The 15346-nt window shown below is 54.1% G+C and overlaps 6 protein-coding genes across 6 annotated transcripts; 4 read left to right on the top strand and 2 right to left on the bottom strand.

Moving 5' to 3' along the window:
- Positions 1 to 5226: 5226 nt before the first annotated feature.
- Positions 5227 to 5824, top strand: N0V96_007383 (uncharacterized protein; the record flags this gene model as incomplete). The annotated part of the gene is made up of 3 exons (XM_065758003.1): positions 5227 to 5249; positions 5364 to 5468; positions 5542 to 5824. The coding sequence occupies 3 exons, from the start codon at positions 5227 to 5229 to the stop codon at positions 5822 to 5824; spliced, it is 411 nt and encodes a 136-aa protein (XP_065613526.1).
- A 998-nt stretch (positions 5825 to 6822) lies between these two features.
- On the top strand, positions 6823 to 8135 carry DAO1 (D-amino acid oxidase; the record flags this gene model as incomplete). Its single annotated transcript, XM_053191522.2, has 4 exons — positions 6823 to 6845; positions 6895 to 7032; positions 7091 to 7188; positions 7267 to 8135. The coding sequence occupies 4 exons, from the start codon at positions 6823 to 6825 to the stop codon at positions 8133 to 8135; spliced, it is 1128 nt and encodes a 375-aa protein (XP_053051084.2).
- Positions 8136 to 8447: 312 nt separating this feature from the next.
- On the top strand, positions 8448 to 9874 carry ALG3 (dolichyl-P-Man:Man(5)GlcNAc(2)-PP-dolichol alpha-1,3-mannosyltransferase; the record flags this gene model as incomplete). The annotated part of the gene is made up of 3 exons (XM_053191521.2): positions 8448 to 8598; positions 8656 to 8900; positions 8981 to 9874. The coding sequence occupies 3 exons, from the start codon at positions 8448 to 8450 to the stop codon at positions 9872 to 9874; spliced, it is 1290 nt and encodes a 429-aa protein (XP_053051083.2).
- A 70-nt stretch (positions 9875 to 9944) lies between these two features.
- Positions 9945 to 10410, bottom strand: N0V96_007380 (uncharacterized protein; the record flags this gene model as incomplete). The annotated part of the gene is made up of 2 exons (XM_053191520.2): positions 9945 to 10044; positions 10106 to 10410. 2 exons carry the CDS (start codon positions 10408 to 10410, stop codon positions 9945 to 9947), a joined length of 405 nt encoding a protein of 134 aa, XP_053051082.1.
- A 1399-nt stretch (positions 10411 to 11809) lies between these two features.
- N0V96_007379 (uncharacterized protein) lies at positions 11810 to 13540 on the top strand (the record flags this gene model as incomplete). The annotated part of the gene is made up of 3 exons (XM_053191519.2): positions 11810 to 12240; positions 12303 to 13158; positions 13511 to 13540. The coding sequence occupies 3 exons, from the start codon at positions 11810 to 11812 to the stop codon at positions 13538 to 13540; spliced, it is 1317 nt and encodes a 438-aa protein (XP_053051081.1).
- A 321-nt stretch (positions 13541 to 13861) lies between these two features.
- N0V96_007378 (uncharacterized protein) lies at positions 13862 to 14741 on the bottom strand (the record flags this gene model as incomplete). The annotated part of the gene is made up of 2 exons (XM_053191518.1): positions 13862 to 13998; positions 14105 to 14741. 2 exons carry the CDS (start codon positions 14739 to 14741, stop codon positions 13862 to 13864), a joined length of 774 nt encoding a protein of 257 aa, XP_053051080.1.
- Positions 14742 to 15346: the final 605 nt, after the last annotated feature.

The following is a 15346-nucleotide window of genomic DNA, read 5'->3' as shown; positions in this document are numbered from 1 at the left end:
TCCTCCATCTTGATTCTGAAAGATCTGATGCGCCATGTGAATCAAGATCGTGATCCCAATAGCCAACTGCAGCCTTGGCAAGTCTTCGATCTCATCGGAGGAACAAGTACGGGCGGGTAAGAACAGAGTCTGCACCTATCTAGATGGCTCAATATCGTACAGTCTGACGCGTGTTTTCGAAAGAATTATCGCTATAATGCTAGGATGTCTTCGCATGACGGTCAACGAATGTGAAGAGGCGTACATTCGTCTTGCAAAAACGATTTTCAAGCCGAAACGATGGAAATACAACGCCTTCAGCCGTGGTGTCGATTTCTTCTCCGCCAGCGAACGGTACGACTCGTCAAAATTAGAAAGTGTGGTCAAAGAAATCATCAAAGCACGAACGGGTAGCGAGAAGACCCCATTGTGTAATTTTACAGAGGACGGTGTCGGCAAAGTGTAAGAGGATGGATGCAAGACCAACAACCGCCAGAAGTTTGAGCTGACAATGGAAAAGATTCGTTACCACGGTTCAGACAGATGACAATGAGCTACTTTTGCTGCGCTCGTATGAAACGAGGCAAGAACTCGACAAACATTCCAAACAGTTCCAGCTGTGGGAAGCGCTCCGCGCCACATCAGCTGCTACAACGTACTTTAAAGAATATCGTCGCGGCAATGCCGGTTACCTGGATGGAGCATTGAAGAGCAACAACCCCATTTTCCAAGTCCGTCAAGAAGCTCGAGACCAGTGGCCGGATAGGGAGGCATTCTTAATCAGTATCGGAACGGGCACCAAGCCATCGGTTCCTCTCAGAGGGAACCTTATTCACCTAGCGAGAACACTGACCAAGCTAGTCACTGAAACTGAGGAAACCTGGAATCGATTCAGGGGGTCACATAAGGAAATGCTGAAAGACAGCCTACTATTTCGCTACAGCGTCCCCGAGCTCGGCGGTGTGGATCTGGGAAACCACAAGTTGATGGGTATGGTTCGCTCAAATACGGAACGCCATCTGCGAGAAGCATCGACGGAGAAGTACGTCAGGGCATGCGCGAAGAAGATGGTCGAAATTGAGTCGGATGAATTCGTAAAACTGCGCATGGGAAAATCAAGAGCGCTGCGTTTGGAAGATCTCTCAGAGCAAGAGAAAGGCGAGTAACCAGACGATATCGGCCCTTTCGTGAATGGGGTTACATGAATGCGGACGCTAACTCAATCGCAGACTGCTTGCGAAGTCTTCATGCAACCAGTGGAGATTACGAAAGCCAGAGACTCGGTATCGACAAGCCCGTCCCTGGAACCTGTCAATGGTTCCTTCGACACCCAAAATTTGTCAACTGGGAACGAGGCTCTGCCTCCTCTCTTCTCTGGGTGACGGCGAATCCTGGATGCGGCAAATCAGTCTTATCCAGTTTCCTTGTAGACACACTGAATGATGAGAGTAGCCGGCCCATCGTCTGTTCCTTCTTCTTCAAAGCTGGCATCGATAGTCGCCGATCTTCTCACCAGGCTCTCTGCGTCCTCTTGCATCAATTATTCGTCGCTGTCCCGGACCTAGTCCAGGCAGCGATGGAAGATTACTGTAGCAAGGACGTTCCCTCCTTTACCAAAGACATCGAAGCACTCTGGGCTATTCTCTGCGAAGCCGTGAGTCGCCTCGACAAGCGCAAAGTCATATGCGTCATCGACGCCCTGGATGAATGCTCAGATCAGTCGAGGAATCGTTTCATCAGTCAGCTCGTCACCGCAATCTCAGCCAACGGTTCTCTAAGTTCTGTCGGTAATCTGAAGTTCCTCGTCACGAGCCGGCCATGGCCAAGCATAGAGAGTCGCTTCCGCAACTTACTCTCCATTCGGCTTCGGGGGGAAGATGAGTCGCCGGCGCTCTCTGCCGATGTGGAGAGAATGATTGAGCATCGAGTGCGAGAACTCAAAAAATCCTCATTTCTGTCCATAGAAGCCAGCTCTCTGGTCGCCAAGATCTTGACCGAGGGAGCCGACCGGACGTTTCTCTGGGTTTCTTTGGTGTTTGATGCCATTGAACGGCTCCAGTCGCGAAAATTCAGCTCAATTGAACGGTCATTAGAGTCCTTGCCGAGCGATCTAGACCAGCTCTACGAGAGAGCGGTAGCAACATTCGTCGACCCCGAGGCGTCTTACAAGCTGTTAAGTATAGTGCTGGCTGCCAAGCGTCCACTCAAGCTCGATGAGCTGAATGTGGCCCTCAATTTTGAAGAAAACACAATCTCAATCGAGGTTTTGAGCAGAGAGCTCGAGCCCAACATTGAGCACACCATCAAAGAACTGGGAGGGTTCTTCATTCGGATTATGGACTCAACGGTCTTTCTGGTCCACCAAACGGCGCGAGACTTCCTTCTTCCTCGTGGAACAAATCTCCTTCGTGGAACAAATCTCCTTCAAAAGCAACCGATCCACAGAGTCGACCTCGAACTGGCCAATTTCAGCCTAGCGAGAACTTGCATCGGCTTCATTCAGCTCGAGGGCTTGCCCGTAAGGCCGCAGCGTCCCATGACAGAAGAAGACCGCGTAGAGTCAAACGAGATTCTGTTGGCCAAGTTACCAGGCTGGGCAAAAAGCTTTTATGTATATGCCTCGACGGAGTGGGCGTCACACCTTGGGGGCGACGAGGTATTCAAGTCTACGTCTGCCATATATGATGCCGTTCGTTCCATCTGCGACTCTTCTAAACCATATTTCAATGCTTGGTGGTACCTGTACGTCGATGAGAAGTTCTTCGCTGGTAGTGGAAAGCAGCGTCCCGAATTCGGTGATTGTGCCGGTCGTTGTTTTGCTCATTGGTCGACGATGAAAGGCGCTTCCGCTGCTGCACGAGGCTTGCTGGAGTCGGGAACGAGCGTGGCAGAGGAGCGAGATGCATATGGACATGACCTCCTTTTTCACTGTACGTCCCAAAGAGATGAGCAAGCTCGTTGGATTCTTGAGAAAACCAATCACTCAACTTTGAATCTGCTCAGATGTTTGGAGCGGGTAGTTACCGAAGAAAACTCGAACTTGTTTCATCAGCTTCTTCAAACCCAAGTACGAATCAGTTTGTCAGAAGGCGAGGCACAAGCGAGATTCTTTACTCTCACTCTGCCCGCTCTCCGTCGTCACACGTTTCTTGAAGCTCTACTAGACAGGGGCCTAACAATTAATGGCAAAGACTTTGTGGCAGCTGCTGGAGGCGGATACTATAAGTCCTTGGCACTCCTGATAGACCGCAGGTCCCAGACCATTAAGGATTTGACGCAAGTTCTCAAAGAAGCATTGGTTCGAGCGACGGAAGAGGGCCATCCGCGTTGCCGGACTGTATTACTGGAACATCTTCCTTCCGACGCGGCTATCGGCCTCGACTTGTCCCCAGGTTTATTACAAGCTTCCTATCGAAGTGATCATCGGAGTATTCGCGAGCTGGGTGCCATGGGGGCCATGGACAAGGGGGAGGGTCTTGCCTTCAGCTGCGCCATAGGAGACGCAGAAACTGCAGAAGCGCTCATTAACAGCGTAGCGTATCCCCGCGAGGTTCTCGTAGAAGGTTTATCGATATACTACGACAGCAACATGGGGCACGAGTTGAAAGAATCCTGCATCAAAGTTATGGGAAAGGTTGTGTCTTCCGGGGGCAAGCTCTGTGAAGGATTCAGAATCGTTCCAGTGTTTGGCTGCTCCTTCGAAGAAAGCACGCAACTTCTCGAACTGTTTTCGGCCAAGGGCATTCTCGTTTCTCGCCGGCGTTATGTTGAGGTGACGGCGATGGTAGTTGCGATGGACGACCGGTTTGGCCACTGGCTGGCAGAAGCTGCCAGTAAACTCCAAAACGAGGACCCAACTTTAGGAGGCCAAAACTTTTTTCTGCTGGCCTGTTTCTGGGGTAAACCTTCTCTAGTTCAGCTTGGGGTTTCTAGAGCTGTCGATATCAACAAGCAAGATGGCTCCGGAATTACTCCTCTCATGGCAGCGACAGCATCCGGTAGTGCAGAGGTTGTGAGACTGCTTCTGGAGAAGGGTGCTAATCCAGACCAGCGATGCAAGGCACTGATGCCACAGCGAGACACCATGTCAGATATTGAATGGGAGTTGGCCAGCCTGTGTAGTCATTTTGCGAGAGGGCTCGGCATCGAATGTATGGAGGGTAGTCCTCGCTCTCTCGCTAGGCAGATGGGCCAGGTAGAGATCGAGGAAGTATTGAACGATCTTGGATGAGTTATGCAGTCAAGGCTGTGTCCATACAGTGTTAGACTGGGAGCTTGGAAGTTGAAAAGATTCGACGGGGATTTGCTTTGTCACTTTGTCACATTGAATGTGATCCGGGGTTCTGGAATTCGTTGGATGTTTGTCGTCACTGCGCCTTACGATGCGACTTGTCATGCAGGAGTAGGGCGTTGCACGGCTGGATCTGCAGCGGGACTTGGTAGAAGCAAGGATTATTCAGCCTCAGAAGACGGCATCGCTGGATTAGATGGGGGTGATTTAAGGTCACCGAGTAATCGCCGTTCTCCCTGGATAGAAGCCCGAGCTGGGGTTAATCAGCAAGGCATTGGGCAAAAAGAAGCAATTCGTAATTAGAGGCCTATCGGTGTTTGAAGGCAATCTGGAAGGTGCGTTATGAAATCATCACGGGCAGCGACAGCCGAGCTGACGGCCACGCGACGGCCGAGCCGTTACCTCACGGCAGGGGAGTAAAATGGAAGGGACAGCGACCCGGAGGGGTACCTACAGGAAAGAGAGCCAAGATAGTACTTGTGATTCTATGGGAACTACTACGTGAATACAAGTATATGTGTATCGGGTGCCCCGCGGATGGACGCATCTCGCGTCATCGATCCCCTGTACCCCTGACAAATCAAAGAAGGAAATTTACTAGCAGCGTCCATGTCACTACCTACCATGCTGCCGCACCTTACCGCTAATGCGCATTCCACACAACTGGGAAGCACCAAATCCGAGCTCTCCTTCCCGTTTCTCAGGTCTGCTCCCGTCAACTTTTGCTGCATTACACTATCAGACAGTCGCCCATTGCTTGCCCAACCACAACGCGCTCCCTCAGCCTCCTCCGCTCCTCCCCCTCCGAGGTATATAGTTTGATTTCCTCCCACGTCACCGCCCAGATGCCCCTCCTTCCATCCCACATGTCTACCAGACTCTTCCGCCCTTGCCAACGCATCGCGACATCTTCACTTTCTACAATATACCGAACTTTTCACTCTACATCGCCCAACATGGTTGTCCACAACGTCCGCAGGTGAGTCGTTACCAAGTTATTCACATATCTGTCTCGGCCTTCAATCTGCACGTTCCAAAGGCGATTCAGATCTGCCACAACATTGTGCAAAACACTAAGTGCGAGTTTCTTCAGCGCCGAGGAATGGAAGGAGACCCTCGCCAAACACCCCGTTGTTCTCCTTGATTGCTTTGCTACCTGGTGCGGTCCTTGCAAGGCTATCGCCCCCCACCTGGTCAAGTAAGTTTCACACACTCGAAATCGTCAATAGCGCTCCATCGACCACTCGCTGATTATCATACCTTGTATGTAGGCACTCAGACAACGATGATTTCAAGGACGTCCACTTTGTCAAGATCGATGTCGATGAAGTCCCCGACGTGAGCCAAGAGCTCGGTATCCGTGCCATGCCTACCTTCATGTTCTTCAAGAATGGCAACAAGGCTCAGGAACTCGTTGGCGCCAACCCCCCTGTCCTTGAGAAGACCATCAAAACCGTTGTCGCCGAATACAAGGAGGATCAAGCCAAGGCCGTTGCTGAGAAGGCCGCTGCTGAGAAGCCCGCTGAATCAACTGAGGAGGTCAAGCAGGAGTAAGGAGTGGCCGTGTTTGCGTCAAGAGGAGGGAACAAAAACGAAGGCGGCGGCCCATGTAGAGCCTGTCCATAATTCAAGATACCAAACAATAAGACAAAAATCAATCTGAAGACTTGCAGGAGTCGAGGCCGAGAACAGTGTTGCTGCACCTTATAGCCGTACACGGTCTGGCATTGGCCACTCGGCAATACATATCATGTCCAAAACCATACGAGGAACCATAAGCAAGCACTGCAGCATACTATATTATTAGTAGACGAGACTGCTGTGATGTCGCAGCACATTGGTATGATGGATAACCCTGCACAAACGGCATCTACCTCTCCTCGGGGTTTTTTTTTTAAAAAAAAAAAAAAGAATATAGTCGCAGTGCACTGGGAGGGATTAATCTCTGGCAAAGCTGTGTCTGAAATGCCGCCGCCTGTCGTATCTTTCTGTTTGAAGCGCATCATCCTCTCAATCTGAATGATCACTAATCTGGCATAAGGATAGCGGACACGCGACGGCATTCATCGGCTCATGGCGGTCGGTTTCCGCTTTATGGCCGGGAGGTGACTCTAAAAACTTGGATAGAAAAAAAATACAGGAAAGTTCATGACCGTTGGGCCCCGCGCCGGTTTTCGGCTCGGCGTGGGCGGGGACACTTGCCCGCGGGAGGGGGGCGCCCTGAATCGACAACATGGTGTCAATGGGGAGATAAACATGGCGCGATAATGTGAGTACATGCAGACGTAAGTCGCCAAAAGGCGTTGGTTGACATGTTTAAAGCTTCATGTTCACTCTCTTGATTGATCCATAATTCCTTAGAGCTGAGCATATCTAAACTGTCCAATTACGTTCAGAGATAAAGAAGCCTGCAACCAACAATACCTTCACCAAGGTACTTACTTCTATATATATATATATATACCTATACATCTCCGACTCACCGACTTGGCTTGAAAGACAATCGGAGCATTCTGAGTTAATAGCTTATATCGCATCAAGAGGTTTTCACAATGACCAACATTGTTGTGCTCGGGTAAGCAGACAGCAGACCATCTCAATACCCAGTCACTTACCGTGTCCAGCGCTGGCGTCTCAGGCCTGACCGCCGCCCTGCTGCTATCCAAGAGCAAAGGCAACTCCATTACCGTAATCTCCAAGCATATGCCCGGCGACTATGATATCGAGTACACCTCGCCGTGGGCTGGCGCCAACATGCTGCCGTAAGATCACGCACCTCCCTCAACGCGAGGGAACATTGAACTAAAGCTAGATTCACAGCATGGCCCCAGAGTTTGACAGCAGATGGGAGCGGCGGACGTGGCCTGAGCTGAACCGCCTCGCCGCCGAGGTCCCCGAGGCCGGCATTCACTTTCAACGTGCGTACTCTCTTCCCAACCCAGAACGCAGCCACCGCGCATGAGACCTCCCCCAAAACGCTGACCCTTTCACCCTAGAGAGCCGCGTCTTCAGGCGCAAGAAGGACATCGAGGCCGGCGGCAACCCCTACGACGCGCTCTATGCCGTCGACCCGTGGTACCGCAACGTCCTCCCGGGCTACCGGGAGCTCGCAACGGACGAGCTGCCGCCCAACGCCTACTCCGGCTCCGAGTTCACCTCGGTCTGCATCAACACGGCGCTCTACCTGCCCTACCTCGTAGGCCAGTGCCGCAAGAACGGCGTCGTCTTCAAGCGCGGCGACGTAGCCCACGTCAACGAGCTGACGGCGCTGCACCACTCGGGCAAGCCCGCCGACATCATCGTCAACAGTGCCGGCTTGCTAGCGTGCAAGCTGGGCGGCGTGGAGGACAAAAAGGTCATGCCCGCGCGCGGGCAGGTTGTCGTCGTGCGCAACGAGGTCGAGCCGATGGCCACCATCTCCGGCACGGACGACGGGCCGACAGAGGTGTGTTACATGATGACGCGGGCGGCGGGCGGCGGGACGATCCTGGGCGGGACGTACGACAAGGGCAACTGGGACGCCAACCCGGACCCCAACATTGCGATCCGCATCATGAAGCGGTGCGTCGAGCTGTGTCCCAGCTTGACGGGCGGCAAGGGCATCGAGGCGCTAAGCATCATCCGCCATGGCGTCGGTCTGCGGCCGTACCGCGAGGGCGGGCTCAGGCTGGAGATTGATAAGACGACGTTGGCGGATGGGACACCGATTGTGCACCACTATGGTCATGCTGGATGGGGATACCAGGGGTCCTATGGCACGGCTGAGGGTGTTGTCGAGTTGGTGAACAAGATCCGGGCGGATAAGGGGGAGGATCTGGCTGCTGAGCCCAAGCTGTTTTCCTGGGACCGGCCAAGCAAGTTGTGAGCTTTTTGCATCTTGAGGTTGGATTTGAGTTTTTGAATAGCAATTTGTTTGTATGAAGCGGAATAAAGAATTAGAAGAAACAATAATAAGCAGTAAGCTTGTCACATTGATAAACCAAAGCCGTCTGACATTGGATGCCTCTTGCACCACAGTGTGGCCTGCCCCCAAGATGGCAAAGGTGACACCGTGCAACTTGGACCCTGCAGCCACGAGTGCAACCTCCACCCTGCCGTTCGCGACAGCTTTCAGAAGCTCCCCTGTGCATCACCAAGCGTTTCCAAACCTGTGCAATTCAGCCTGTGAAGCCTCACCATGGCCGAACCAGCACCCCCGATTTACGTGCAAGCGTCTCGCTTTGTGCTGGATGTTGCCAATGGCCGGCATGCACTCTCCAAGGCCATACCACCCGTCCTTCTTGCGCTGGATGCCGTCCTTTGTGGGCTCATCATCTGGAAGATCCCTTGTGAGTAACGACCAACTCCAGAAAAGAAAGTGACACTGTACTAACGTGGCATCGCAGATACCGAAATCGACTGGGTAGCCTACATGGAACAAATCTCCCAATACGTATCGGGCGAACGCGACTATACCAAGATCAAAGGCGGCACCGGGCCGCTCGTATACCCTGCTGCCCACGTGTACACATACACGGGCCTATACTACCTCACCGACGAGGGCAAGAACATCTTCCTGGCCCAGCAGCTGTTTGCGATCCTATACCTGGCGACTCTTGCCGTTGTAATGGCCTGCTACTGGCAAGCAAAGGTACGGGCGCCATCTGCTCCCGCCCCTCAGACCTAAGGTTGCTAGACAATTGAATGCTGACGATTCCCTCCCACAACCAGGTCCCGCCCTACATCTTCCCGCTCCTGATCCTCTCCAAGCGCCTCCACAGCGTCTTTGTTCTGCGCTGCTTCAACGACTGCTTTGCGACCTTCTTCCTCTGGCTCGCCATCTTCTTCTTCCAGAAGCGACTATGGACAACAGGCGCGATCCTATATAGCTGGGGCTTGGGGATTAAAATGTCACTGCTGCTCGTCCTTCCCGCCGTGGGGATCGTACTCTTCCTCGGACGCGGCTTCGGGGGAAGTCTACGCGCGGCATGGCTCATGGCACAGGTACAAATCGTCATTGGGATCCCTTTCGTCTCGAATAACGCCAAGGGGTACCTCGGCCGCGCCTTTGAGCTGTCACGGCAATTCTTCTTTAAGTGGACGGTCAATTGGCGCTTCGTGGGCGAGGAGACCTTCCTCAGCAAGCCCTTTTCAATTGCACTACTAGGACTGCACGCGACGGCCCTGCTCGTCTTCGTCTTCACACGGTGGCTCAACCCCACGCAGAGGCCCTTGTCGTCTCTCCTCCCGGCGATGCTGCGGGGCAAATCCCCCTTCTCGGCGCTGGAGGAGGCCCAGGTGGCCAGCCGGGTGACGCCGCGCTACATCCTCACGACGATCCTGTCGGCCAACGTCATGGGCCTCCTCTTTGCCAGGTCTCTCCATTACCAGTTCTACGCCTATCTAGCCTGGTCGACGCCGTACCTCCTCTGGCGCAGTGGTCTCCCCTTTTACGTGGTGTATATCCTCTGGGCGGCGCAGGAGTGGGCGTGGAACGTGTACCCCAGCACGGACTTGAGTTCGGAATTTGTCGTGGGCGTGATGGCGGTCACCGTGGCGGCTACGTGGTTTGGCACGGCGGAGGAAGGTGCGCCGGCCGAGAAGCCGGAGTCGAAGAAGCGGTGATGCGGTAGTGGTGGTGGTGGTGCTCGAACAGGGGACATCTTTCAAGTCATGTACAAAGTCGCATTTCGCATCAGTAGTCGTCCTCGGAATCGGATGGCGGCATCTTGCCCACGTTGGACTCTTCTTCATCGCTGTCTTCGTACGTGTTGGTCTTTACAAACTCCTTGGGCCTAGCAGGACAACGGTCAGCAAAACGGGAAGTAAGGAACGTGTATGTAAAGAAGAGCTTACCAGTAAGCTTGCTTGCGCCAGGCCTTCTCGTCGCGAACGACGTTGATAATCTCACCCATGACGCGCCCGTCATTCTCCTCGTACCTCTCGGCCAAGACGAAGCCGCCGCGCTTGATCCATATCGTGTTGCGGAAGCGCTGGGCGAGCTCGAGGACAAAGTCCTTCTTGTTGGGCAGCTCGCAGGCGTAGAGGTTGTTGCCCTCGGCCTTGACGACGCGCACGATGGCCTGGTTCTTCTCGAGAGTTGCTGGAGGGGTCAAAGTGTCTTCGGCCGCCTGGAGGGCGGAGCGCTTTGGTTTACCCATGGTTGTATGGCTAGTAAGATATCGAGACTGAGCAAGATGATGGGATCAGGGAACTTTTTTTTTTGGTGGTGAGTGACAATGGTGGGGTAATTTTCCCGCCTATGGATTTTTTTTTGGAGGATGGAGGCGGGGTGATGTTTACTTTGTAAAGTACGTACCTCGGGCACCTTGGTAAGGTAGCTCAGGTTCCTCCTCTCCACGGCCATTGAGAATGATTTATTCACTCCAACTGCTTGAAAATGAATTGAAATATCTACCCCCTGTGATACTGGACCATTGAACCCCAATATCCTTAGGTATCTTGCATCGTTCCAGACTCTCAAGGAGGATATGGGGAACATGGCAAAACACCGGCATCTCCAACCGGCGCGCCGTCGCAGACGCCCCGAGCTTCTGCCGGCGGAGCTTCTCCGCGCCCGGGGGACAGGAACTCCAACCACCTGGCCGCGCTAACATATCTTTTCCCACGCGGTCCTCGGGTCCGCCATCCACGATCAGTCAGACTAGAATCTGGAAACCATTTTCCCTCCCTCCCCAGACCTCTTGTACCTACCTAGTGCTCACCTCGCTCTAGCCACTGATGCTGATCAATCATTGCTCGTGACACAACAGCTGTCTAGCCTCGCTCATCATCCGCACTCAATGTTTTCAAGTGGACAGAGAACAGTCGTCGTCACCAACAAGTCTTGCATTCGTATCGCTGCAGCAGCCCGTCTGCTTTCACACCGTCTCGATTCCAATCCCCAATCGCAACCGGTCCGTCCACCACATGTCTGCGTTTCCAACCGGGGATATCAATTGAATCCTATCAAGGAGGCTAGACCAACTCCAGCTCGCCGGCAGAGTACACAGGCCGCAAGTCCACAAGACCGGGACCCCCATCTTCTTTTCTCTCACGAGCCTTGAAAGTGTTTCTTCCCGTCTTTTTCTTTCAAAGTCAGGTAGGGAAACATGCAGGACTATCTGAACCCTGCATATGCTTCTTGTTAATAGGCTTGAGATAATGAACCCCTCCGACCCGCAAGGCGAAAGGGTCAGGGAGGCTCGCACACCTTAGATGCCATGACGTTCTTGGAAAGTTGAGCAGTTTGGTCAAGGATCCACGGTGGCTGCTACTATCGTGAGATTTTCCATTACTGTACACTTTTGCTACCTCCTCAAGTGGCCCGTAAGCCTTTTAACCGGATTACTCGCCGTATTTGTAAAAGTTTTTCTCTACCTGAATGAGGCACCTTGGTGACTCATTTATCCTTCTAGTTCCTTTGACAGATACTTGAACCTTAACACACCTCCCACATTGTAAACTTCCCACTCTCACTTCCCTCAACCAAGGCCCTGGTCAGCGTGTTCTCGCCAGAACCGTGAACCCAATCCTACCAAAACCCCCTAGACACCAAAGATGGAGGCCTCAATGTTTAAGACCCTCGTCGAGGTCGAATCCCGCGACCTAGACGCCCACCCTCCCCTCCTCCCCGCCGCCCCGGCCAAGGCCGTCCCGCGAACCTACCCGGGCGCACCGCACCACCGCGACGGGTCCTCCATCGAGCTCGCCCGCATCGACACCTCAGCCAATTACAACAATAACAAGAGCAGGGCCGAGACACCGCGGGGCAGCGCCGGCCCTTCCCGGGCACAATCACCGTCCCGGACCCCCGGCTCCGGAAGCGATATCGAGATGAGCCGGCCCTCGACGCCGACGGCCTTTGACGTCTTGCAGAGCATCACAGACCCGCACATGAACCGCTACCGCATGGCGGCGTCGTGCCTCATGAACTTTGGCAACGGGCTCAACGATAGCGCGCCCGGTGCCTTGATCCCCTACATGGAGAAGTAATTCTCCCCCGGCTAGCATCTACAAGCACAAAAAAACGACTAACACCAAACACAACCAGACACTACGACATTGGCTACGCAATCGTATCCCTAATCTTCATAGGCAACGCCTTCGGCTTCATCTTCGGCGCCGTCTTCCTCGAATCCCTACGCCTCAAGCTCGGCCGCGCCCGCCTCCTCGCCCTCGCCCAGTCCATCATCACCATCGCCTACGCGCCCATCCTCGCCCAGGCCCCCTTCCCCGTCGTCGTTGTCTCCTTCTTCCTCATCGGCTTCGGCATGTCCATCACCCTCGCCGTGAACAACGTCTTCTGCGGCTCCCTCCGCAACGCCACCACCGCACTCGGCTTCATGCACGGCGCCTACGGGGCCGGCGGCACCGTCGGACCCTTGATCGCCACCGCGCTCGTCACGGCTGCGAAGGCGAGGTGGAGCACGTACTACTTTATCCCCCTCGGCCTCGCCATCTTCAACGGCGTGTTTTCGACCTACACGTTTTGGCACTACGAGCGGGACCTGCCCGCCGGCGGCGCCCAACCTACACCCGCCGCCGAGGCCGCAGCAGCAGCAGCGAACTCGTCCTCCCAGCTCCTGAGCATGTTCACCGCCCTCAAAATCCGCATCGTCCTCCTTGGCGCCCTCTTCGTCTTCGCCTACCAGGGCGCCGAAGTCTCCATCTCGGGCTGGGTCATCTCCTTCCTCATCGCGACGCGCAACGGCGACCCGGAATCCGTGGGCTACGTCACGGCCGGCTTCTGGGCGGGCATCACCATCGGCCGGCTCTGCCTCTCGCACCCGGCTCACCGCGTCGGCGAGAAGCTCTTCGTGTTCCTCGCCACCGTCGGCGCGGCGGTCTTCCAGCTCCTCGTGTGGCTGGTGCCCAACGTCGTCGGCCCCGCCGTGTCGGTCGCGATTGTAGGGCTGTTGCTGGGGCCGATTTACCCGTGCGCGGCGGCCGTATTCATGCGAGGGATGACGAGGACGGAGAGGGTGAATGGGATGGGGGTGATTAGTGCGTTTGGGAGCTCGGGGGGTGCGGTGGCGCCGTTTACGACGGGTATGGTTGCGCAGGCTGCTGGGCCTTGGGTGTTGCATCCGATTGCGATTGGGTTGTTTGCTTTGATGATGGCTTCGTGGTACGGTGTGCCGCATGACAGGAAGAGGAGCGTGTAAGTGCTTTGCAGAAGTCGTGGTATACGGGGTAGACCCCAACGACCAGAAAAGAAGAGCGTCTGGCTGTGTACCATCAATTACATGGCCGGGCTAGCCGGAAGGCTCACAGGCCTTCAAGTACTAGAAAATTGGCGTTGATGATACACTAATTGAGTATGAGAATGAACGTAATTCGAATTGGGAATCTTCTATATATGCACCGGCAAGGCGTCAATATCATGAAAGCTGTACATATGTAAAACACAAATCAAATGCAACGGTGTGGCATTGCTCGTTGTATATCCCGTAGACCCAGTCTATGTCTATATCTAATATCAGAAAACGAAAATCCCTGTTCTCACATCCTCGCTTTATTGGTATCTATACCGCCTCTGTTTCCTTTCTCTAGGAACCCCTCTCGTATTCCTCTCTCTATGTGTCCATCGTCCCGCGTTTCGTTCGTCGTCTAGTGAATACGTCCCCGCGCGGCGTCCTTGACGCTGAGCTTGCCCTCGACAATCTGCCTGACGGTGGACAGGATATCGGAGAAGTCGTTGAAGGTGACAAAGGAGATGCCCTCCTTTTCGCAGTACGCGACGAGATCTATCAATTCAGTCAGTGACGTCCCATCAAAAGCCGATATCGCAGAAACAGAATGGACGATGGCGGGGGCGGGGTAACACAAGAGACAATAAAAAAAAGGTCTCACCTTTATCGCGCTTGGCAAACAACAAATCCGTCTCGCGCGCAGCAGACAAATCAGAAACACCATCACCAGCATAAAACATGACGGGCCGCTCAGGCAGCGACGAGTACTTGCGCAGCTCAATCGACTTGTCGTGCCCGTGGACGCTGTCGTCGTGGTAGACGATCTGCCAACCCCCTTCCTCGTTGATACTCGCCTTGCCCTCGCGCGCCGCAACCTGGTTGCTCACAATCTGGATATGCCCATCGACCTCCTCCTCGCCAAGCCACTGTACGAGCAGCGCGCGGATGATGGGCCGCATGCCGCCGGAAATAATCACAACGGGGACGTTGTTGGCGCGGCACCAGGTGTAGAACTCCTTGAAGACGGGGTCGAGTTTCACGTTCTTCTTGAGGTACTCGATGCACTGGTCAAAGGGGAGTGTGACCGAGTCCATCATCTCCTGGAAGCTGTCGCGGAAGTGCTTCTTGCCCTCGAGGACGAGGAGGTTGCCGGCGCGGCGGTTCTCGTAGCCGTAGCCTACGTTGTCTGTGAGGAAGTCGTTGGAGTCTTCGAGGGTGATTGTGCCGTCAAAGTCGGTGAAGAAGATGAAGTTTGGGTTCGTGGCCAGGGCCGGGGTTTCGCTGACGTGGGAGCCCATTTTGATGGTCTTGATTGAATGTGCGAATCGTAGAGATGGCAAAAGCAAGGTGCTTGGAGAGATGCAGAGAAAACAAGTGAATGCTTCTCAGTAGGTAGGTTCGTGGGTGGGTGGAAAGTGCGTGTGATTCCGTCTTGGAGGTTTTGAGAGAGAGAGACTGGCAATTTGGATGGAGGGGGAGGGGTAAGATCAAAAAGGCTCGGGAGGATTGCCAACAGATTTAGTTCAGATTACAGATCCTTGCATGCGCGAGTACCTTACATGCAGATTGAGAAAATTCCATCAATGCTCTACGTGGAACAGCACGGTACATGCTTAGTCGGACGCTTCGAATCGAGATACTCCGCGCCTCCCATTGCTTGTACTTATTGGTCTCTTTCACTACCATTGGGCCCATTCTTTGAGTCAAAACTGGAATCCAGCAAGCAAGACTCTTTCTCAACACTACTACTCTCTAACAAACTTGGTTCAAGTCAGAGGGAAAATCCACCGTTAGTCCCGCTCCAGTGACGACATCTGCCCCTCTTATCCGACCGTCGCTTTGACGGACCCTTGCAACGAGTCAGCGCGCGAACAATGGACCCTGAGAGCGCAGATGGCTTTGC

This window comes from Colletotrichum fioriniae, assembly GCF_027942845.1.
Source record: "Colletotrichum fioriniae strain IMI 355084 chromosome Unknown scaffold_8, whole genome shotgun sequence".
Classification (NCBI taxonomy): domain Eukaryota; kingdom Fungi; phylum Ascomycota; class Sordariomycetes; order Glomerellales; family Glomerellaceae; genus Colletotrichum; species Colletotrichum fioriniae.
The sequence above is the reverse complement of the archived record's forward strand: the minus strand, read 5'-3'. Positions and strand labels throughout refer to the sequence as shown.